At 46.0% G+C, this 25,557-nt stretch overlaps 1 protein-coding gene across 1 annotated transcript in view; it reads right to left on the reverse strand.

Moving 5' to 3' along the window:
- LOC134968762 (tyrosine 3-monooxygenase-like) overlaps positions 1-20,116 on the reverse strand; it is a 133,684-nt gene extending 113,568 nt beyond the window's left edge. Inside the window, exons 1-5 of the mRNA XM_063944251.1 lie at positions 20,066-20,116; positions 14,089-14,263; positions 12,124-12,212; positions 10,175-10,242; positions 7,707-7,757 (exon numbers count right to left, since the gene is read on the reverse strand). Coding sequence (XP_063800321.1) covers positions 7,707-7,757; positions 10,175-10,242; positions 12,124-12,212; positions 14,089-14,263; positions 20,066-20,116 — 434 coding nt within the window. The remainder of the gene's footprint in view (positions 1-7,706; positions 7,758-10,174; positions 10,243-12,123; positions 12,213-14,088; positions 14,264-20,065) is intronic.
- Between the last annotated feature and the right edge of the window lie 5,441 nt (positions 20,117-25,557).

The following is a 25,557-nucleotide window of genomic DNA, read 5'->3' on the forward strand; positions in this document are numbered from 1 at the left end:
ACGATCGCCAGAACGATGAAAAAGCAGTGAGTAAAATTCCTAACTGCATAGCAAATTTACTTGGCGCAGTCGCAGTGCGGACATTGCGCATGCGCATTAAGCGGAAAATCGCTGCGATGCGAAGATTTTTACCGAGCGAACAACTCGGAATGACCCCCTGAATTAGGCCCCAGGTGTCTCCACACCAATGCAATGTTGAATTGCTCTGGTATTTTAAGGGGTAATTCAGACCTGATCGCTCGCTAGTGTTTTTTGAAGCGGTGCGATTAGGTCAGAACTGCAATGGGCAGGCGCGTCGCACAGGTACAAAGCGGATCGCCGCTCAGCGTTGGGTTTGTGCGAAGAATCCATTTGCACGGGTGATCACAAGGAGATTGACAGGAAGAAGCCATCTGTGGGTGGTAACTGACCGTTTTCAGGGAGTCGTTGGAAAAATAAGAATTTACTTACCGATAATTCTATTTCTCGTAGTCCGTAGTGGATGCTGGGAACTCCGTAAGGACCATGGGGAATAGCGGCTCCGCAGGAGACTGGGCACAAAAGTAAAGCTTTAGGACTACCTGGTGTGCACTGGCTCCTCCCCCTATGACCCTCCTCCAAGCCTCAGTTAGGATACTATGCCCGGACGAGCGTACACAATAAGGAAGGATTCATGAATCCCGGGTAAGACTCATACCAGCCACACCAATCACACCGTACAACCTGTGATCTGAACCCAGTTAACAGCATGATAACAGAGGAGCCTCTGGAAGATGGCTCACAACAACAATAACCCGATTTAGTTAACAATAACTATGTACAAGTATTGCAGACAATCCGCACTTGGGATGGGCGCCCAGCATCCACTACGGATTACGAGAAATAGAATTATCGGTAAGTAAATTCTTATTTTCTCTGACGTCCTAGTGGATGCTGGGAACTCCGTAAGGACCATGGGGATTATACCAAAGCTCCCAAACGGGCGGGAGAGTGCGGATGACTCTGCAGCACCGAATGAGAGAACTCCAGGTCCTCCTCAGCCAGGGTATCAAATTTGTAGAATTTAGCAAACGTGTTTGCCCCTGACCAAGTAGCTGCTCGGCAAAGTTGTAAAGCCGAGACCCCTCGGGCAGCCGCCCAAGATGAGCCCACCTTCCTTGTGGAATGGGCTTTTACAGATTTTGGCTGTGGCAGGCCTGCCACAGAATGTGCAAGCTGAATTGTACTACAAATCCAACGAGCAATAGTCTGCTTAGAAGCAGGAGCACCCAGCTTGTTGGGTGCATACAGGATAAACAGCAAGTCAGATTTTCTGACTCCAGCCGTCCTGGAAACATATATTTTCAGGGCCCTGACTACGTCCAGCAACTTGGAGTCCTCCAAGTCCCTAGTAGCCGCAGGTACCACAATAGGCTGGTTCAGGTGAAACGCTGAAACCACCTTAGGGAGAAATTGAGGACGAGTCCTCCATTCTGCCCTGTCCGTATGAAAAATCAGGTAAGGGCATTTATAGGATAAAGCCGCCAATTCTGACACACGCCTGGCCGAAGCCAAGGCCAACAGCATTACCACTTTCCATGTGAGATATTTTAAGTCCACAGTGGTGAGTGGTTCAAACCAATGTGATTTTAGGAACCCCAAAACTACATTGAGATCCCAAGGTGCCACTGGAGGCACAAAAGGAGGCTGTATATGCAGTACCCCCTTGACAAACGTCTGAACTTCAGGAACTGAAGCCAGTTCTTTCAGGAAGAAAATCGACAGGGCCGAAATTTGAACCTTAATGGACCCCAATTTTAGGCCCATAGACACTCCTGTTTGCAGGAAATGCAGGAATCGACCCAGTTGAAATTCCTCTGTAGGGGCCTTCCTGGCCTCGCACCACGCAACATATTTACGCCAAATGCGGTGATAATGCTTTGCGGTTACATCCTTCCTGGCTTTGATCAGGGTAGGGATGACTTCATCCGGAATGCCTTTTTCCTTCAGGATCCGGCGTTCAACCGCCATGCCGTCAAACGCAGCCGCGGTAAGTCTTGGAACAGACAGGGTCCTTGCTGGAGCCGGTCCCTTCTTAGAGGTAGAGTCCACGGGTCCTCTGTGAGCATCTCTTTAAGTTCCGGGTACCAAGTCCTTCTTGGCCAATCCGGAGCCACGAGTATAGTTCTTACTCCTCTCCGTTTTATAATTCTCAGTACCTTGGGTATTAGAGGCAGAGGAGGGAACACATACACTGACTGGTACACCCACGGCGTTACCAGAGCGTCCACAGCTATTGCCTGAGGGTCCCTTGACCTGGCGCAATACCTGTCTAGTTTTTTGTTGAGGCGGGACGCCATCATGTCCACCTTTGGTTTTTCCCAACGGTTCACAATCATGTGGAAGACTTCTGGGTGAAGTCCCCACTCTCCCGGGTGGAGGTCGTGCCTGCTGAGGAAGTCTGCTTCCCAGTTGTCCACTCCCGGAATGAACACTGCTGACAGTGCTATCACATGATTTTCCGCCCAGCGAAGAATCCTTGCAGCTTCTGCCATTGCCCTCCTGCTTCTTGTGCCGCCCTGTCTGTTTACGTGGGCGACTGCCGTGATGTTGTCTGACTGGATCAGCACCGGCTGACCTTGAAGCAGCGGTCTTGCTAGGCTTAGAGCATTGTAAATGGCCCTTAGCTCCAGGATATTTATGTGAAGTGATGTCTCCAGGCTTGACCACAAGCCCTGGAAATTCCTTCCCTGTGTGACTGCTCCCCAGCCTCGCAGGCTGGCATCCGTGGTCACCAGGACCCAGTCCTGAATGCCGAATCTGCGGCCCTCTAGAAGATGAGCACTCTGTAACCACCACAGGAGAGACACCCTTGTCTTTGGTGACAGGGTTATCTGCTGATGCATCTGAAGATGCGATCCGGACCATTTGTCCAGCAGGTCCCACTGGAAAGTTCTTGCGTGGAATCTGCCGAATGGGATTGCTTCGTAGGAAGCCACCATTTTTCCCAGGACCCTTGTGCATTGATGCACTGAGACTTGGCCTGGTTTTAGGAGGTTTCTGACTGGCTCGGATAACTCCCTGGCTTTCTCCTCCGGGAGAAACACCTTTTTCTGGACTGTGTCCAGGATCATCCCTAGGAATAGAGGACGCGTCGTCGGGATCAGCTGCGATTTTGGAATATTGAGAATCCAACCGTGCTGCCGCAACACTACCTGAGATAGTGCTACCCCGACTTCCAACTGTTCCCTGGATCTTGCCCTTATCAGGAGATCGTCCAAGTAAGGGATAACTAAAACTCCCTTCCTTCGAAGGAGTATCATCATTTCGGCCATTACTTTGGTAAAGACCCGGGGTGCCGTGGACAATCCAAACGGCAGCGTCTGAAACTGATAGTGACAGTTCTGTACCACAAACCTGAGGTACCCTTGGTGAGAAGGGTAAATTGGGACATGGAGGTAAGCATCCTTGATGTCCAGAGACACCATATAATCCCCTTCTTCCAGGTTCGCAATCACTGCTCTGAGTGACTCCATCTTGAATTTGAACCTCTGTATGTAAGTGTTCAAGGATTTTAGATTTAAAATAGGTCTCACCGAGCCGTCCGGCTTCGGTACCACAAACAGCGTGGAATAATACCCCTTTCCCTGTTGCAGGAGGGGTACCTTGATTATCACCTGCTGGGAATATAGCTTGTGAATGGCTTCCTATACCGCCTCCCTGTCGGAGGGAGACGTCGGTAAAGCAGACTTTAGGAAACGGCGAGGGGGAGACGTCTCGAATTCCAATTTGTACCCCTGAGATACCACCTGAAGGATCCAGGGGTCCACTTGTGAGTGAGCCCACTGCGCGCTGAAATTCTTGAGACGGGCCCCCACCGTGCCTGAGTCCGCTTGTAAAGCCCCAGCGTCATGCTGAGGACTTGGCAGAGGCGGGAGAGGGCTTCTGTTTCTGGGAACTGGCTGTTTGCTGCAGCCTTTTCCCTCTCCCTCTGCCACGGGGCAGAAATGAGGAGCCTTTTGCTCGCTTGCCCTTATGGGGCCGAAAGGATTGCGCCTGATAATACGGCATCTTCTTATGTTGAGAGGCTACCTGGGGTAAAAATGTGGATTTTCCAGCAGTTGCCGTGGACACCAGGTCTGATAGACCTACCCCAAATAACTCCTCCCCTTTATAAGGCAATACTTCCATATGCCTTTTGGAATCTAAAACTAACTTTTTCTAAGAAGCTCAGGAGAGCCCCCTAGATTGCACCCTGCTCGGTCGGGCACAAAAATCTAACTGAGGCTTGGAGGAGGGTCATAGGGGGAGGAGCCAGTGCACACCAGGTAGTCCTAAAGCTTTACTTTTGTGCCCAGTCTCCTGCAGAGCCGCTATTCCCCATGGTCCTTACGGAGTTCCCAGCATCCACTAGGACGTCAGAGAAAACACAGGCGTGTCCATGTGTTTGCAGGAAGGGTTCCTGACGACAATTCCAGTCCCGGACAGGCTGAAGTGCTTGCAGAGGCTGAGTAAGTCCTGGGCTGTGTAGAGACTGCACAAGATTTGTTTGTACAGCTCGGCTGCACATGCGTTCGCACACTTGCAAAGCAAAAATACACTCCCCTATGGGCAGCGATTATCTGTTTGCAGCGCTGAAAAAAAACCCTAGCGTGCGATCAGGTCTGAATTAGGCCCTTCGTATCCACCGCTGCTACTACAGTGGCTGCTACTATTTATGGTATTTTTGTAAATTGTTCATCTGTGTTTCAATTTCAAATATAAACTTTGTTAAAATAAATTATTACTGTCTAATCATGCTCTTCCTGCAGTTTTCATTCACGTAAGTCACTCAATATGTTGCACTGATAGAACATTCAAAGTATATTTCCCTAACTGTGATTCTCATTAATCTTAGCGAAAACAGGTTTGATTCCGCACAGTGCTTGTCTGGTAGGATCACATGCATCTGTTGTGAGGAAAATTATGGTAACCAACATAAATTAATTACGCTTCGCGATCGTGCAATAGCATGGGTTGGTGGTGCCAGGGGTGTATCTTCCTATTGGCCAGGATGGCACTCGCCAGGGGCGCCAGCCGAGGAGGGGCGCCGTCCAGAGGTGCCACCTGCGAGCAGTAGGTAGATTCACTGTTAGAGGCAGCAGCTATACCCCCACCCCTGTGTAGTTTCTCACCAGCAGGGATGCCCAGTTATTATCACATGCAGCAGTGGCTGCTGGGAGGTGTAGTTTATGTAGAGTTTCTTGTCTGTATTGTGGTGCGGTGCTGGACCCCGGCGCCAATTACAGTGGCTGCTGCTGCTGCATTCTTTGATCATTAATGGGCATCCCTGCTGTTGAGGAACTACATAGGGGTGGGGAGATAGCTGTCGCCTCTAAATGTGAATCTACCTAAAAGTGCTGCCTTTAATAGTAAAATCAACATGGTGGCATGTGTGTGTCTGGCACTGTGGGGACATTTGAGTGTCCGACACTGTAGGGGCATATATATGAGTGTCTGGCACTGAGGGGGCATATGTGTATCTGGCACTGTGTGGGCGTATACGTGTATGAGGCACTATACTCTGAGGCATTATGTGTATCTGGCACTGCACCACTGGGGTCATTATGTGTAATTGGCACTGTACTGGGGTACATTATGTGTAAGGAGAACTACTGTGGGTATTGTGGGTGTATATATATATATATATATATATATATGGGCACTACTGTATGGCATAATGTGTATAAGGGGTACTACTGTGTAGCATAACGTGAATAATGTACATTACTGTGCTGTGTAATGTGAGTAAGGCATACTACCAGGGGCGTAGCTTTGCCAGACGGGGGCCCCATAGCATACTTCCATGCCCCCTGCTGTGCGTGCACCCCTTCCCCCTGTGGATTACTCCATAGAAACCCCCTCCCTGCAGCACTCACCATTAGTGCTGCACTGCCGCCTCAACCGCTCTCCCGGCCGGCCTGGCTTCGCCTCGTGTCTCCTCACAGACGCTGGGAGGAGGCATGGCCGTGGTCCAGGGATGTCCCTGCAGACTCAGCCATGCCTCCTCCCAGCATTAATACTCAGGAGAGGCGGAGCTGGTAGCCAAGGGTGAGCAGGTGTGGCTGCAGTGCAGCAGCACACCTAAAGGTAAAAGATGCCGGGGCTCACTCAGTAACTACAGTAGGTGCAGGGGAAGGCTCGGGCCCCATAGCAGTCGCATCCCCTGAACCTATGGTAGCTACGCCCATGCACACTAATGTGGTGTAATTTGAATTGGGGTACTATTGAGTGGCCACACCCCTTTTTTAGGCAAACGTGCCTTCCCTATTTCAAATATGGGGGAGGGGGGGCACCAGTCCTTTACTTTGCCAGGGGCGCTTGGACCCCTAAATACACCCCTGGGTGGTGCTCCCAAAACTCAAACTGGCAGTACTGTTCACTATAGAAGAAAAGAAGGACACTGGTGTTGGGGCACTCCTACAAAAATTAGACAATTCTAAACTATAACTTTTATTGGGATGTGTTAAAACCAAGTATCATCCATCACAAAAAGTCAGTGAGAAAATACAAATTGCCTATAAACAAACAAGTGTGTAAAGGAAAATGGAAAATATGTCACAGCCAGGTTTTCAAATAACTGCAATGGTTCTGGATAGGCAATTATCCTGTAAATCACAATAATGATTGACTGTATTAATAAAGTGAAAAATGTGAAAAAAAAGCTACATACATATTGGGGGTCATTTCGAGTTGTTCGCTCGCTAGCAGATTTTAGCAGCTTTGCACACGCTAGGAGTGTATCTTAGCTTAGCAGAATTGCGAACGAAAGATTAGTAGAATTGCGAATAGAAAATTCTTAGCAGTTTCTGAGTAACTCGAGACTTACTCCTACACTGCGATCAGCTCAGGCCGTTTTGTTCCTGGTTTGACGTCACAAACAAGCCCTGCGTTCGGCCAGCCACTCCCCCATTTCTCCAGACACTCCCGAGTTTTATCCTGGCACGCCTGCGTTTTTCCACACACTCCCAGAAAACGGGCAGTTACCGCCCAGAAACACCCACTTCCTGTCAAGCACCCTACGATCACTTCAACTATGGAAATTTTTCGTTCGGACGTGAGTAAATCTACTAAGTTTTGTGCTAAAATACTTAGCGCATGCGCATTTTCGCCTTAATCGCTCCGTTGCGAAAATCGGCAACGAGCAAACAACTCGGAATGACCCCCATAATTATAATCACAACGGTGTATGATCACAATCTGGCAAATTGTGGGTATGGGGACCCATTAAATGCACCTGTAGTATGGTAACCAATAAGATGGGTTTTCCAAGGAACAACAGTTCTGGTAATGCCTGAAAACTTTTGCTGTGTGTTAACACTTGGTCATACTGTCCTGCTTGGTGAATGTAAATAGAGTGTTGCAAATAAGAATGTATTTGGAAAACAGCCGTATTCCACTTAGTATCTGCTGCGCATGTAAGTTTGACATTAAGAGGACAGTTCAACTAGAAGCATTGCACAGACATCGGTGGAATACTGCTGTTAAGATGGCGTTTGAACCCTTCATCACCCATAAACCCCCTCTAACTCACCCCTACATTGGGCACTTTAGATCACAGTTCCATAGGGCTGTGTATTAAAATACACAAATTGCGCAGGATTTGTTTGTGTGCACTGTTAGTGTATCAAGATACAGTAGTGGTTGTGAATGTATATTGCAGAGAGAAGATTGGCGAGTGCAATGTATACAAGCATACTGTAGCTTACCAGGTTGCAATTTCCTCTGGCAGGTACTCCACTCGGGGTATTGGATCACCACTGTAATAAAAATATTATATTAATAGGTAAACAGTGGAACAAACGGAGATTACCAAATGTAACATTTTTTACTGTAAACATTTCCATGTAAAGGTGCATACACACACAGTGCGATGTGTGCTTACGATTTTGACTATATAGTCAAAATCGCAAAGTTAGCACATATCGCACTGTGTGTATACAGCTTACGATACCAATGCACGCCCCCACGGGGTCGTTGTCGCAAGAGAAAATAGACTGTGCAGGCATGGCAATTTTGACTATATTGTGTACAATCTAGTTTCTAGTATAGTCAAAATTTTTATATAGTCAAAATTGTACATAGCAAAAATTGCAAAGTGTATATAGGGGGTAATTCAGAGTTGATCACAGCAGCAGCAAATTTGTTAGCAGTTGGGCAAACCATGGCCCTCATTCCGAGTTGATCGCTCGCAAGGCGATTTTAGCAGAGTTACACACGCTAAGCCGCCGCCTACTGGGAGTGAATCTTAGCTTCTTAAAATTGCGACCGATGTATTCGCAATATTGCGATTACTAACTACTTAGCAGTTTCAGAGTAGCTTCAGACTTACTCTGCCTGTGCGATCAGTTCAGTGCTTGTCGTTCCTGGTTGACGTCACAAACACACCCAGCGTTCGCCCAGGCACTCCCACCGTTTCCCCGGCCACTCCTGCGTTTTTTCCGGAAACGGTAGCGTTTTTTCCCGCACGCCCATAAAACGGCCTGTTTCCGCCCAGTAACACCCATTTCCTGTCAATCACATTACGATCGCCGGAGCGATGAAAAAGCCGTGAGTAAAAATACTTTCATCATAGTAAAATTACTTGGCGCAGTCGCAGTGCGAATATTGCGCATGCGTACTAAGCGGAATTTCACTGCGATGCGATGAAAAATACCGAGCGATCAACTCGGAATGAGGGCCCATGTGCACTGCAGGGGGGGAGGGGGGGCAGATATAACACGTGCAGAGAGAGTTAGATTTGTGTGGGTTATTTTGTTTCTGTGCAGGGTAAATACTGCTGCTTTATTTTTACACTGCAATTTAGATTTCAGTTTGAACACACCCCACCCAAATCTAACTCTCTCTGCACATGTTATATCTGCTCCCCCCCCCCCCCCCCCCCCCCGCAGTGCACATGGTTTTGCTCAACTGCTAACACATTTGCTGCTGCGATCAACTCTGAATTAGGTCCGTAGTCAATATCATTGCCAGGGAGGGTTATGAGAGAAACCCTTCTCCCAGTTAATTATGCAATGTGTAGTCCACAGGCTACAGCGGTCCATCTGCAGCTGGTGTTAGCTACGGGGGCCAATCTCCAGGATGCTTTGAATCCTGGAACTTGGTACTGTAAATCTAGCAGCATCACATCCCCATAGAAACCTATGGGGGGTGCGGCTGCAGGCGGGAGTGGAGGAATCTCAGCAGGTATTACAGATATCAACGGCAGTCTCTCTGTGATACATCAAGGTGATACAAAATATTAGTGGTGACCCCCCAAGCTTGGGATTTCGTTGAATAGCCACAAATATTATATACTGTATATAAATATAATGATCAATGGGCCTCATTGACAGATATTGCACAACATCAATGCAGGTTCATCACTCAGGATGAAGAAGGGAGCTGGTTGCAATGTCAGATCATTTGTAACAATTACTGTACCTATTTCTACCTACATCTCAGTTACGCTTAATGTATATACAGTAGCTATACTGGCTGTCACCCTTCCTATAATGGTCCAACATGCCCATCAGATGACTATGAGCCTAAGCTGATAGTTTGTAATACTATGTTTCTAGAGGCAGCTTTAAGGACAGCAGCCCATTGCTAAAGCTGAATGGAAGATGGGGAGAATTGACACATCTGCAGGAGCTTATTTACTGTATAAATATCATGTATTAAAGAAATAACGTCAGCCCTTAGTATCGTCTTAAGAAGATATACAGTGTTTAGGTCAACAGTCAATAGGTCGACACCAAATGGTTGGCATACAATAGTTCGACAGAATCAAAAGGTCGACATGTTTTTTTTTTTCTTTTTTTGGTCAAATCTTGTATGTTTGATAATATGTCACCACAATCAGTCGAAACATGTACCCTCTGGGGCTCGCTATGCTCACCACGCTTTGGGCAGGTTACTATTCCCATTTGTAGTCCACGTGGATAGTAAATCAAGCAAATTTTGGGAGAACATGTTAAAAACACAAAAACACTTGTTGACCATTGTCATGTCGAACTTTTGTACTTTTCAACTTTTTGTACCTGTCAACCTAATTCATGTTAACTATATGGCGTCGACCTAGACACTGTCGATCTATCCTCCGGATACTCTTAGAGGAACACATCTATTTCACAGCAGTCTTGTTGCATCACATTTTGCTATATCTATTCAATCCACTTTACTCTGGTCTTCTTACTGCCTGCAGGTGAAGGCTATGTCAGCAATCATCTTCCTCCTTTTGCGATACTCCTGGTCAGAAAAACCCTGGCAGAGATAAGGAGATTGATCAGCAAAGTTATTGATAAGTAGTGACAACACAAGCCAGAAACACATGCACAACAGCATATTATAAAGTAGCACTAAGATCCCCTTTTCCGGAAAATTTGCGTTTCTCCTCAGACCATTTAAATGTATTTTTTTGGGTCATTTTACTGAACTTTTTCTTTTTGGATATGACATTAGGCATCGGCTTTGGCAGACGATGTTGACGGGATTTCATCGTCTATGTCATGACTAGCGGCAGCAGCTTCAGCACTAGGAGGAAGTGGTTCTTGATCTATCCCTATTTTATCCTCCAAATTTTTGTTCTCCATTATTTTTCTAGTGTTATATAACACAGTATGCGGCACATGAGAGCATACCCCTACACCACACAGGGCAAATCCTGAAAAAATTATATTTGGATTAAATGTTAATAACCCCTTTATTTGGAATCTATAATATACAGCACAGGACACTACTACTGGTCTGATGCAGGACAACACAGCAACACTGTAAGGGACTTATTATATAGCAGCACTGGACATATGGCAGCAGAGGACACCACCACTGTGACTGAGCACTGGACTGACTGATGCACAGGACACCACCACTGGTCCTATGCAGGACAACACAGCGACACTGTAAGGGACTTATTATACAGCAGCACTGGACATATGGCAGCAGAGGATACGACCACTGTGACTGGTCACTGGACTGACTGATGCACAGGACACCACCACTGGTCCTATGCAGGACAACACAGCGACACTGTAAGGGACTTATTATACAGCAGCACTGGACATATGGCAGCAGAGGATACGACCACTGTGACTGGTCACTGGACTGACTGATGCACAGGACACTACCACTGGTCTGATGCAGGACAACACAGTGACACTGTAAGGGACTTATTATACAGCAGCACTGGACATATGGCAGCAGAGGGTACGACCACTGTGACTGGTCACTGGACTGACTGATGCACAGGACACTACCACTGGTCTAATGCAGGACAACACAGCAACACTGTAAGGGACTTATTATACAGCAGCACTGGACATATGGCAGCAGAGGACACCACCACTGTGACTGGTCACTGGACTGACTGATGCACAGGACACTACCACTGGTCTGATGCAGGACAACACAGTGACACTGTAAGGGACTTATTATACAGCAGCACTGGACATATGGCAGCAGAGGATACGACCACTGTGACTGGTCACTGTACTGACTGATGCACAGGACACTACCACTGGTCTAATGCAGGACAACACAGCAACACTGTAAGGGACTTATTATACAGCAGCACGGGACATATGGCAGCAGAGGACACCACTGTGACTGGTCACTGGACTGACTGATGCACAGGACACTACCACTGGTCTGATGCAGGACAACACAGCAACACTGTAAGGGACTTATACAGCAGCACTGGACATATGGCAGCAAAGGACACCACCACTGTGACTGGTCACTGGACTGACTGATGCAGCTAAGACACTACACTGGACTGAGCAGCACAAGACAGCACTATAATCGCCACCCCACTTTCCCACCCGCACAGACACTGAGAACGGAGACACGTCCTCTCACTACACTATTCAGGACTGAAGTGAAAATGGCGGCAACGCGTGGCTCCTTATGTGGAATCCAAAACCCGCGAGAATCCGACAGTGGGATGTTGACGTTTTGCCTCGTTCTGGTTTCCGAGTCAGGCGGGAAAACCCGAGCTTGACTCGGATCTGGGCTCGAGTAGTGAAGTTCGGTAGGATTCGGTTCTCTGAGAACCAAACCCGCTCATCTCTAGGTAAAACCCTCCCAAAACGGGGGGTTTTACCGCATTTTCTCTTTAGTACATCCCGCCCAAGATTTATTTCTTACCGGGTGATCTAAATCCAGGTCTGGATCAAACTTCGTCACCAAGTGGTGACACTTGTCCAGTTCTGTAATTTTAGTTGGAAACCAGTGAACTGTAAAGGCCAAGAGAGAGACATATTGTCATAGTGCAGTAATAGGAGCTATATCTGAGGTTTGCATATGAAAGACATATCCTGTATGAATGGTATAGGAATCACTGTACACCACAAAATCAGAAAATTATAGCTACAGTATACAGGTACTGCAATTTCCTTTCATATGGGAAAAAAACTACTGTTGCAAATATAATAATTATACATGTAAATGCAAGTAAGAATGTTTTAATACATCACAAATTTTCCAGTTTAGATCTGTAACTTAGTTTATATAGTCATGCATGCTGTATATATGTTGTATATATATGGGTTGGGGCTGGGTGACCGGCGGTGGGAATCCTGGTGGTCAGCATACCTGGCTGCAGAATGCCAGCCGGGGGGGCCACGGCAACAAAGCCCCTTGCTGCGCTCTCCACAGATTCTATTCCCATGCGAAGGCATAGTCCCTGTTAGTCGGCATGCCGACTGTAGGGCTATTGATCACTCTGGATCCCCGCGTCGGCATGGTTGCCGCTGGGATCCCGAGCGCCGGTCACATGACCGGATCCCATATGTAGTTATTAAATAAGTACATATTATCAAATACAGTAGTTAACATTGTGTTTCAGTGGAACAAGTATCAAACCTTGGAGACAGATAAAGGGCTGTATTTACTAAGCCTTGGGGAGAGATAGAGAGCTAAAGTACTAGCCAATCAGCTCCTAGCTGCCATGTTGCAGGCAATTATATTTGAATATATCGGCGTAACAGTGCTTACAAATTATACAGTGCTTACCCAAATAACAAACACAGACATGACAAAAGAATATTTCCAAATCCCACAGAAAATAAAAGACAATAAAAATTCAGGATGTAACGTGCATTTGAATTACTGTATATATGGTATACTGCATCTGGGATATGGCATTGAAGGATGAACATCTGTATAATTTGACTAACTTATTCAAATCCTATATCTAAAACCATCTTTCCCTCCACTGCGGATATGGTAATTCAGGTGGGTTCCCTGTGTCTTTGGAGATGTGCTCTATGGTGGCAGCCGGCACTGGGATCAAGTGTCAGATCCCAACGCCAGAAGTGCAGCAGAAACGGCATACAGCAGTTGCGGTGGTTTGTACTTGATGCCGGGTGTACAAGTGGTGCGATGTACAGTACAAATGGTGCGATTTATAAGTGGTGATGTCACAAACTTTTTTTTCACAATTGTAAAGCGCAACGGATTATGCTGGCTCTATATATGTAAGTAAAATGGTCTCTGTATAATATGAAGTATGTTCATTTAACTTGTTTTTAATACACAGGTAGCATAGACATCCTTATGAAAGTAAAACATGACTTAATAAAAATTAACATACATTTCTTCTTTTCTAAATACAGCTAATTATTAAATTGTTAGGACCCATAATATCAGCCATATATCATATACAGAACAGGATTACCACACACTACTAGAGGAGGATTTACCACAAGGCAACCGAAGCGGCTGCTTAGGGCCCTGTTGGTCCTAGGGGGCCCTGCTTGTCAAAGTTTGATTTTAAATACACTAGTACAACTACCATCTGCCTGCTATAATTGGGAGGGGGGCAGATTGGGGATCATACACTGACTGGGGCGGCACAATGAGTGGGGGCCTGTCTGCTACAATTGGTGGGAGGCTACACACTGAGAATTGTTTAAGGAAGGGGGGCCCAAATCGGTGTCTTGCTTAGGGCCCCATGAGTTCTAAATCCGCCTCTGCACACTACCACATTTGGCATAAGGCATGTCACGTGACGGAGAACAGCAGAGCTATACTACATAAATTATACCCTGTCAGCACCTGCTGTACATGGGCACATTCCATGCCTACCGTTCAGCCTTGATTAGTGCATACCTTTCACCTCCTTAGTGGTCCTTACATCTTCTGACACTCTTCTAATAGAGCTCATTAATGTGCCAAGGTCTGTGCGATGAACCTCACAGCGTACAAAGTATTCCAAGTCCGAATTTGCTCCAGTTCCCTTCTTCCCGTGTCGTGTCTCCAGGTGCTGGATTTTGGCTTCAAAGGTCTAAGATAATGATGATTGCAATAAGTGTCAAATATTACAGACCAACCTGAGCGGTATAAAGTTTGACATTACAGCAACAGTACTGCCACAGCAAAAGTATCAGAGAAAGGCATTAGTAATCCATCTCCGTTATAGAGCAGAATGGATTGATTCATGGGTTGTGGAATTCTACAGTTTGTGCATTATTCATGTAAAGATGTTATGAATGTTAGTTGTTTGCTATGCTGAACATGCTTTTATTAAAGACTGTATATTCCCACAGTAATGGTGGCTCATTCATTGGTTCCATATTCTGGTGGGTGAAGCTTTGTTATATTAGATGTGGTAGCATAAACACTGCACCATTCTGTGAGTACAAATCACAGTGCTATTTATGCACTTCACAAAGGTTATGTCTCAAACTAAAGAGAGTAAGTGGAGAAGTTGCCCATAGCAACCAGTGAGATTCTACCTATCATTTTGTAGAATGTTCTTGAATATCTCCCAACATCTTGTTCATTAAAAAAAAGTAACTTTGGGTGCATCGGAAAAGGGGTGGAGTCTCGCCAGGAAGGGGCAGAGCCTCACTGAAAACCCCATTTACATCCAGAAAAATGGCCTCAAAAAACCAACATCAAACCAGTAGATTCTTACACCACCACCATTTATACCATAGGTCTGCAAACTCGGTCCTCATTACCCCCACACAGTGCATGTTTTGCAGGTAACCCAGCAGGTGCACAGGTGTATTAATTACTCACAGACACATTTTAAAAGGTCCGCTGGTGGAGTTAATTATTTCACTTGCGATTCTGTGAGGAGACCTGCAAAACATGCACTGTGTGGGGTCCTGAGGACCGAGTTTGCAGACCTATGATTTATACAGTAGCTTCAGAAGATGTCTTCTCGTAAACAGTTCCACACTCCGTCTCCACGCCACAAATCTTAAAGGGATATTTCAACAAAGAAGCTACGACCTCTCACTACTAAGCAGAGGAAGGAGAATACATTTAAAACAGAGGGCTAGATGCATCATCGCTTGGAAAGTTATAAAATGGAGAGTGAAAAAGTACCAGCCAATCAGGTCCTAACTACCATGTCACAGGCTGTGTTTGAAAAATGGCAGTTAGGAGCTGATTGGCTGATACTTTTTCACTCTCCATTTTATCACTTTCCAAGCGATGATGCATCTGGCCCAGAAAACAACTCAAATTCATCACTGTGTTCAACAGTCAACACAAACAACTGGATTCCATTATAAAACACACTTCTGCATGATACTAGAAGGTAAAAATCTGAAAGACTACTGTACCTTCCTGACAGATTATCAACAAGAAAGCAAACAATCAGAAGAGCTCACATCCAGCCTCATTCTCACTACACAGAGCAAGACAAATACGTCAAACAAACTAAACAAGACTAAAAAAAAACTATTTATTCATACAAATGTGAATAATTTGGCGTTTGCATATTAACTTATCAGCTCAGTTTCCCCAACACCACCATAACAGTGCAGGTTTTAAGGATATCCATTCTTGAGAACAAGTAACTTAATTAGTACTTCAGTCAATTTGGTTTAACCGTCTGGACTCAAGCATGACTATCCTTTAAACCTGGACTGTAATGGTTGGAAATTGGGAAGCTCTGAATTAGCTGAAAACATAATAAAATTTGGCTTTATTCTTCAACATACTGTGAGAAATATAATTGTCATTGTGAGAATTTTTATTTTTAAGTGATTCTTAATTTTATGATTTACCATTATTATACGTATCACCATGGAAACTGAGTGTTACACAGCGGCCACAGGACCTGAGGAGGGGTGCACTCACGTTCTCCCCACTTCTAGGTTGGGGTGCGGTGGTCTGTGATCACCAAACTTAAATATACATATACAGAGAATGCTGCACTCTCCTTGGTATTCACAGCCATTGCCATGAAGCTCAAAATTGAGCTCAGGTGCATCCTCTATCCACTGATCATCCTTGAGATGTTCCTACAACTTCATTGGAGTCCACCTGTGGTAAATTCAGTTGACTGGACATGTTTGTAAAGACACATACCTGTCTATATAAGGTCCCATACTTGACAGTGCATGTCTGAGCACAACCAAGCATGAAGTCAAAGTACACCTACGAGACAGGATTGTCTCGAGGCACAAATCGGGGGAAGTGTACAGAAAAATATCTGCTGCTTTGAAGGTCTCAATGAGCACAGTGGCCTCATCATCCATAAATGGAAGAAGTTCGGAACCACCAGGGCTCTTCCTAGAGCTGGCCGGCCGTATAAACTGAGCGATCGGGGGAGAAGGGCACTACTCAAGGAGGTGACCAAGAACCCGATGGTCACCCTGTCAGAGCTACAGCATTCCTCTGTGGAAAGAGGAGAACCTTCCAGAAGGACAACCATCTCTACAGCAATCCACCAATCAGGCTTTTATGGTAGAGTAGCCAGATGGAAGCCACTCGTTAGTAAAAAGCACATGGCAGCCTGCCTGGAGTTTGCCAAAATGCACCTGAAGGACTCTCAGACCATGAGAAACAAAATTCTCTGGTCTGATGAGACAAAGATTGAACTCTTTGGCGTGAACGGCAGGCATCACGTTTGGAGGAAAGCAGGCACCGCTCATCACCAGGCCAATACCATCCCTACAGTGAAGCATGGTGGTGGCAGCATCATGCTGTGGGGATGTTTTTCAGTGGCAGGAACTGGGAGACTAGCCAGGATAGAGGGAAAGATGAATGCAGCAATGTACAGAGACATCCTGGATGAAAACGTGCTCTAGAGCACTCTTGACCTCAGACTGGGGCGACGGTTCATCTTTCAGCAGGACAACGACCCTAAGCACACAGCCAAGATATCAAAGAAGTGGCTTCAGGACAACTCTGTGAATGTCCTTGAATGGCCCAGCGAGATCAGACTTGAATCCGATTCTCTGGAGAGATCTGAAAATGGCTGTGCACCGACGCTTCCCTTCCAACCTGAGGGAGCTTGAGAGGTGCTGCAAAGAGGAATGGTCAAAACTGCCCAAAGATAGGTGTGCTAAGCTTGTGGCATTATATTCACAAAGACTTGAGGCTGTGATTGCTGCCAAAGGTGCATCAACAAAGTATTGAGCAAAGGCTGTGCATACTTATCTACATGTGATTTCTTAGTTTTTTATTTTAAATAAATTAGCAAAAATCTCAAAAACACTCTTTTCACATTGTCATTACGGGGTATTGTGTGTAGAATTTTGAGGGAAAAAATGATTTTTTTCTAGTTTGGATTAAGGCTGTAACATAACAAAATGTGGGCAAAGTGAAGCACTGTGAATTCTTTCCGGATGCACTGTATGTATGTATGTATGTATGTATGTATGTATGTATGTATGTATAATATATATATATATATATATATATATATATATATTTAGAAAACTGAAATGGTTGGCACTCCCTGCCAATAGAGCAACTGCCCCAGTGCCTTCCTTATGGTGTATAGGAATCTGTGGTCTTCTAGAGAGGGGTTAGCCACGGCCCGCACCCAATCAGTAAAAACCAGGCGGCACTCCAAGGTCTTGTAAACTCAAGTGAAGTGTATTCTTAGATCAAAAAAGCAATAAACAAAGGCATATCTTGCCGACGTTTCAGCGCCACGCAGGACGCTTTTTTCAAGGCTATATGCAGTGCAGGAACCAAAAAGGTTCCTGCACTGCATATAGCTTTGAAAAAAGCGTCCTGTGTGGCGCTGAAACGTCGGCAAGATATGCCTTTGTTTAATGCTTTTTTGATCTAAGAATACACTTCACTTGAGTTTACAAGACCTTGGAGTGCCGCCTGGTTTTTACTGATTGGGAGCGGCCGTGGCTAACCCCTCTCTAGAAGACCACAGATTCCTATATATATATATATATATATATATATATATATATATACTACTAATACTATATTGCAGTAATGTAAACATTAATTTCGTGTCACCAATCAATTGAAGAGATCTCAAGTACACCATACGTTGATAACAGGCTCCTCCAGGCATGCTGGAGCCTTCACCAGGCAGCTGTATAACTGGAGCTGTTATTACCGACCTAACAAGTTTGCCACCTACGCTAACCCCTATGAAGTATACAGCAAATGTAAACCCCATCACCAGCGAATACTCAATTCTTCAATAGATTTTTCACTCTTTATTAAATAAAACCATTCGATTTAAACACTGCAAACGTATTCAGAGAATTACAGCAGTTTGGTGTCTAGTATAATAACAGTGCTGCCTGGTTTAAAACACTGGAAATCTCAAACATAAACCAACCAAAAACAATAAAAAAAAAAATGAACAGGCAACTTCTGTAGCAGAACTGGGATGAATGTGAAATTACATTTCCAGAAGGAAAAAGTTATGATAACATATTATACCAACTGTGAAGCTTTTTTGTAAAATAGATATCGGGGGCAATATGTAAAAGCCTGCAAGATGCAGGCTGGTCGGGAATTTCTGCGAGTCTCCCTTTGTTTTTAAAGAGGCAATCATTTACAAGCCAAATCCAGTTCTGCTTTGCCTTGTAAATGATTGCTGCTTTAAAAAGGCACACTCGCAGAAATTCCCGAACAGCCTGCACCTCGCAGGCTATTACATATTGCCCCACATGCTTAAGTGAGTTCCTGGCGTGCACCTAGATCCTTATTATTTGACACACCTCCACCACTCAATGCTAATCACTTACAGTGGCAATAAAGTAAGAATAAACATTCTAACGTGTGAAAAGAATTGAAGAATTCCTGAATGACTTGGCAGAGAACCCAATTAACAACATCACTCATCTCAATTGCAGAAAGATCCATTTGACAAATGCCGGGATCCACTTTAGCATGTTAGCGGTTTTCAGCACAAATGTTATGCAAATTATTTTTATTTCAGTTTACAGCGTAGCGTCACCGTATTGCGGAGTGCAGACTCATTCACATCAATTCCTCATTGCAGCTTACAGTGATTCCCTACCACAACAGGTTCCGAAGTCATTTTATTATAAGCAAAGCACTACATGAGGAAAGAGTTAACCCAACTGGTTAAATTGTGTGGTGCTTGAGGCAGTGCTATTCTGCTCCTCTTGCCCTATTTGTGTGGCAGGTATCTGCACATCAATGCATTAACACTAATGTGACAGCACTGATCGCATTACCAGAGCGGGAACAGCAGCAGATAGCTGGCACATATGCAGGGAAATTACATTACTGCTGTCTGCTTCCCAAGCCCAGCTAGAGGGCACATCACAGAGCATCTCACAGACAGTACAGAACATCGCTCACTCCAAGTATCGCATCTCAGACCCCGTGCACCAGCCTGTGTCATTGCCAGTAAATAGTACGATGGGCCGCAGAGAGGACTATTGATTATGTTCTATGTTTGTGTCTCACCTGCAGAGAACAATCTATATATATATATATATATATATATATATATATATTATTTTTATTACGCGTTTTAGATAGGCAAAAAGTGATTTGCATGTATTCTATAACAATTAACAGTAGCATGTTACACTAATACATAATATTTACCAGTGAGATGCTGAAACCTCCTTATTTCAAAAATTCATTTTTTTCTCTCCAGTCATGCAAAATGCAGTTTACATTAAGGTTCTCTTTTAAAGGAGGTCTTTTTTTTATTTAAGCAGCAACTATGGTGAAACAGCTGTTGCCACATGGTTTAAGTGTCCCTGAAAGTGTGAGAGATGGCTAACGCAGGAGATGTTGTGAATATGCCCTGCATTAGGACAAGTAATGCTGCAAACCGATGCAATTTGCTCAGCTCCAAAAAAGGAGATTTATGGTAAGAACTTACCTTTGTTAAATCTATTTCAGCGAGGTACACTGGGTTCCACAGGGATAACATCGGGGTGTAGAGTAGGATCTTGATCCGAGGCACCCAGGGCCGGACTAACAATGGGGCGGATGGAGCTGCAGCTCCAGGCCCCCCATTGAAAATAGGCCCCAAGGCTCCCCTTCAATGCAGCCAGTGTTGACAGGAAAAAATAAATCCTGTCATCACCAGCAGCTCAGCTTCCTCACCTCCCGGCTGCTCAGTCACCTCCACACCGAAGCAGCCGTTGAAGTTACGATCAGCCCAGGCCCCATCTGAAAATCTTCCGCCAGCCCCTGACTATGCCGTGGCTCTGTCCCCGGACCCATTCGAGGCTCCGCCCCCATACTGCACGAAGCTTCGCCCCCAGTATCCAACGTGGCACTGGCAGCAAGCCTCTTCACTATTTACCCTGTCTGGTGTGGACTGGAGCAGTATATAGTAACTAGACAGCAGAAGCACAAGTAGGTGGTTGGGTGGTCTCTTAACTCCAGAATATATGTTATGTAAGAGGACAGGGGGCATGAGTTAAATAATATCATAGAGGAGGGGACAGGAAGCTCAAGTTATATAAATATAAAAGGAATAGTGGGAATAAGTTAAATAAACATATAAGTTCAGTATAAATGGGGTCAGGAGGCACAACTTAAATATAAAAGAAGGCATGTGGGTACAGCACAAATGAATACATACAGTATAATTGGTGACAACATAAATATGTAAGAGCTCGTGGCATAAATTAATTAAACAAACACACAGTAAAATATTGTTTAAGATGAGATAGCGGCATGAGTTAAATATATAAGGGGAGCGTGCACAAATTAAATTACCATGTGAGGGGCAGGCAGCACAACTTAAATGTAAATAGGGTGTGTGCAGGTGGCAAAAAAATATCTAAAGGAGTGACAGGGGCAGTCTATTAGCGGCGTTATGTAATGCCGCCCGAGTCCGGCGGCTGAACTATGACTTTTTTTAAAGTGGCAATCACTTACAAGACATGTTTTTTCCTTGTGATTGCCCCTTTAAAAAAAACACAGCAAAGTTCAGCCGCCATCCTTCACTGCTGCCAGACTCGAGCGACATTACATCCCACCGCATGTGTTTCTTTCACAAGTTTTATGGTGATTTTCTTTAATCCAGGCTGTTGCTGTTGGTTAATGAAGGATGTGCTAGAATGGAGCTTGTGTCGATAATCTGAAAGTGTAGTATAGTGTGGTGGAGTTCTCTCCAATTAAAGGTAATTTATGTGTCATAATATTATAGATGACTTTATTTATTTACAGCACTGAGGTTGTGGGTTTGATTCCCACCATGGCTCTGGGGAGTTTGTATATTCTCCCCTTGTGTGAGTTTCCTCCGGGTTCTCCGGTTTCCTCCCACAGGTTAATTGGCATACCTCCGCCAGTATCCCGGCAGTGGAATGCCGGCAGGGAAGGGGGGGAATGGTCCCTGATAGTCGGCATGTCAGCGGTCAGGATTCTTGGGGTGGGATGTAGGAGGAGGTGTTGTGACCGGTGGTTTCTTGACACCAAACTGGTCACATCACTAGTCTCACAACCAAAGTGTTTGTTACACCTCCTTCCAAGGCATACAATAGGCCCTTCATAAATTAAAGCTCTAGGCCCATGTGGACCTTAATCTGGCACTGGAGACACCAACAGGCTAAAAGCTTTGACTGTTCCCAAGATGCACAGCACCGCCTCCTCTATAACCCCGCCTCCATGCACAGGAGCTCAGTTTTGTTAACCAGTCCAATGCAGTAACAGGTAAAAGAGACGACAACCGTTAGTAGCCACATACACCACATTCTCACGACAGGAGAAGGTATCAGCAGCTAATGCCATACAAACCCAAAGAAGCTCAGTGCGTCAGGGTGGGTGCCCTGTGGCAGGGTATACCTCCCAGAAAGAGATTTAACCAAGGTAAGTTCTTACCATAAATCTCCTTTTCTGCAGCGGGGTACAGTGGGGTTCCACAGGGATAACATCGGGGATGTCCTAAAGCAGTTCCTCATGGGAGGGGATGCACTGTAGCGGGCACAAGAACCCAGCGTCCAAAGGAGGCATCCTGGGAGGCGGAAGAATTGAAGGCATAGAACCTATGAACATGTTCACTGAGAACCATGTAGCCGCCTTGCACAAGTGTTCAAGTGTCGCACCACGGCGGGCCGCCCAAGAAGGTCCAACAGACCGAGTAGAATGGGCTTTGATGGTATCAGGAGCTGGAAGGCCAGCCTGTACATACGCATGTGCAATCACCATTCTAATCCATCTGGCCAAGGTCTGCTTGTTAGCAGGCCAGCCACATTTGTAAAAACCAAACAGGACAAAGAGATAATCAGATCTCCTAAGCGAAGCCGTTCTCTTCACATAAATACGGAGAGCCCGTACCACATCCAAAGACCGCTCTTTGGAGGGTAAACCTGGAGAGGTAAAGGTCGGAACCACAATCTCTTGGTTAAGGTGGAAAGCCGACACCACCTTAGGCAAATAACCAGGACGAGTTCGGAGAACTGCCCGGTCACGGTGAAAAATCAGAAAGGGTGACCGACAGGACAAGGCACCCAAGTCTGAAACCCGTCTAGCAGAGGCAATAGCCAGCAGAAACAAGACCTTAAGCGTAAGCCACTTAAGGTCCTCAGATTCAATAGGTTCAAACGGAGACTCTTGTAAGGCCTCCAGAACAACCAACAAATCCCAAGGAGCCACAGGCGGGACATAGGGAGGTTGAATCATTCAATCCGTAAAACACCCTGAATGAATGTATGAACATCAGGCAGAGTTGCAATTTTTCTCTGAAACCATAGCGACAAGGCAGAAATATGAACCTTGAGGGAGGCCAGACGAAGGAAAGCCAAAGTTAGGCCGTACTAAACTTGTATACATCATGATTGTTAGACGCGCACCAAGCAAAGTAAGAATTCCAGATGATAAATCCGAGCAGAAGCCGGTTTACGGGCCTTCAACATAGTTTGAATGACCACCTCAGAAAACCCTTTGGCACTCAGAACTGAAGCTTCAAGAGCCACGCCATCAAAGCCACCCGGGCCAAATCCTGGTAGACACAAGGGCCCTGAACGAGGAGGTCTAGGCGATGCGGAAGCAGAAGAGGACGCTCTAACGAGAGACCCTGTAGGTCTGAGAACCAATGCCGTCTGGGCCACGCTGGAGCGATCAGAAGTAGGATTCCTCCTTCTTGCTTAAACTTCCTTATTACCCTGGGCAGGAGTGACACCAGAGGGAACACGTACGGCAGCCGAAAGTTCCATGGAATTGCCAGTGCATCCACGAACGCAGCTTGAGGATCCCTTGTCCTTGCTCCGAAGACCGGGAGTTGAAATACTTCTGGATGAAGGCTCCACTCTCTGGCGTGTACGTCCTGACGACTGAGGAAGTCCGTTTCCTAGTTGAGGACCCCCGGAATGAACACTGCCGATATGGCTGGCAGATGGCGTTCCGCCTATTGAAGAATCCTTGACACTTCCATCATTGCCATGCGGCTTTGAGTGTCGCCTTGATGATTTATGTACGCCACCGTGGTGGCGTTGTCCAACTGTACTTGAACAGAATTGTTCTGTATCAGATGCTGGGCCATTTTCAGAGCATTGAACACCGCCCGCAATTTCAGAATGTTTATCGGGAGGAGAGACTCCTCCCTGGTCCACCGACTCTGAAGAGAGTGTTGCTCCAACACCACGCCCCAACCCCTCAGACTGGCATCCGTTGTCAGGAGGACCCAGTTGGAGATCCAGAAGGGATGACCTCTGCTCAATAGTTGGTCCTGTTGCCACCAGCTCAGTGACAGACGAACCTCCGGAGACAAGGAGATCTTGTGAGACCTGATCCGGTGAGGCAGGCCATCCCACTTGGCAAGAATCAGCTTATACAGAGGGCAGGAATGAAATTGAGCGTACTCTACCATGTCGAAAGCCGACACCAGGAGGCCTAATACTTGCATCGCTGAGTGTATTGACACTCGCGGGCGAGAGAGGAAGCACCATATCTTGTCCTGAAGGTTCAGGACCTTCTCCTGTGACAAGAACAGCCGCTGGTTGTGTGTCCAACAACGCCCCCAGGTGCACCATGTTCTGGGCAGGGACCAGGGATGATTTCTTCAGTTGATGAGCCACCCATGGGCTTGCAGAAACTGGACCGTCAGATCCAGATGACGGAGAACTTCTGGGGAATTCACCAGGATCAGCAAGTCGTCCAGATACGGCAGGATCCAGATACCCTGAAGGCGGAGCAGGGCTGTCATCACCCCCATGACCTTGGTGAAGATTCGCGGAGCCGTGGTCAGTCCAAAAGGTAAGGCCCGGAATTGATAATGGAGGTTGCCAATAGCAAACCGCAGGTATTGCTGATGCGACACGGCAATAGGAATATGTAGGTAAGCATCCTGTATGTCCAGGGATACCATATAGTCCTCAATTGCTAACACTATGGGCCTGGAATTTAGTGGGAAGCACACCGCACACTGGGGGTCATTCCGACCTGATCGCACGCTAGCTATTTTTTGCAGCGCTGCGATCAGGTCAAAACTTGGCAAAATTGCGCATGCGTATGCACCGCAATGCGCAGGCGCGTCATACGGGTACAAAGCGGATCGGTGCTGGGCAATGGATTTAATGAAGATTCCATTCGCACAGCCGATCGCAAGGAGATTGACAGGAAAAAGGCGTTTGTGGGTGTCAACTGACCGTTTTCAGGGAGTGTTTGGGAAAACGCAGGCGTGTCCAAGCGATTGCAGGGCGGGTGTCTGACGTCAATTCCGGGACCGGACAGGCTGAAGTGATCGCATCGGCTGAGTAAGTTCAGATCTACTCTGAAACTGCACAAACTATTTTTGTAGTGCTCGGGTGCACAAGCGTTCGCACACTTGCAAAGCAAAAACACACTACCCCATAGGCGGCGACTAACTGATCGCAGCACTGCAAAAAAGAGCTAGCAAGTGATCAACTCGGAATGACCCCCACTGTGCATCCATTGAGTACACTTACCTTGTGGCCACCACTGAACAAATCATCAGAAAAATGGTACCAGCGAAATGCCACAGTCTCCACTGCACACATGGCAGTAATGGGGGGGGTGGGGGAGGGGCACACACGGGTCTACCAACGCACATGGGTTTGCACTGGTAGAAATCTAGGTGGCGTTTGTAGGGCAGAAATAAATTACAGAACTTATTCACATAGATTTACAGAAACAAGATTTCTTTTTGCAGAGATTATTACGGAATGGGGCTCATTGTAGTGGTGATTCTTACTATCTAGCTCTACAATATGACTTACATTTTGCACTAGCACAGAACTGTCCGTCTTTGAATGGGAAGCAGTTAGCTTCCCGACGAACGGGATCCCGGCGGTCGATATATTGACGCCGGGATCCCGAGGGAGGACACAATCCCAGCGTCAATATAAATATGCAAACGAGATGCCAGCATCAAAATACCGATAGCCAGCATCCCGATCGTCC

Source organism: Pseudophryne corroboree, chromosome 11, assembly GCF_028390025.1.
Source record: "Pseudophryne corroboree isolate aPseCor3 chromosome 11, aPseCor3.hap2, whole genome shotgun sequence".
NCBI classification, from domain to species: Eukaryota; Metazoa; Chordata; class Amphibia; order Anura; family Myobatrachidae; genus Pseudophryne; species Pseudophryne corroboree.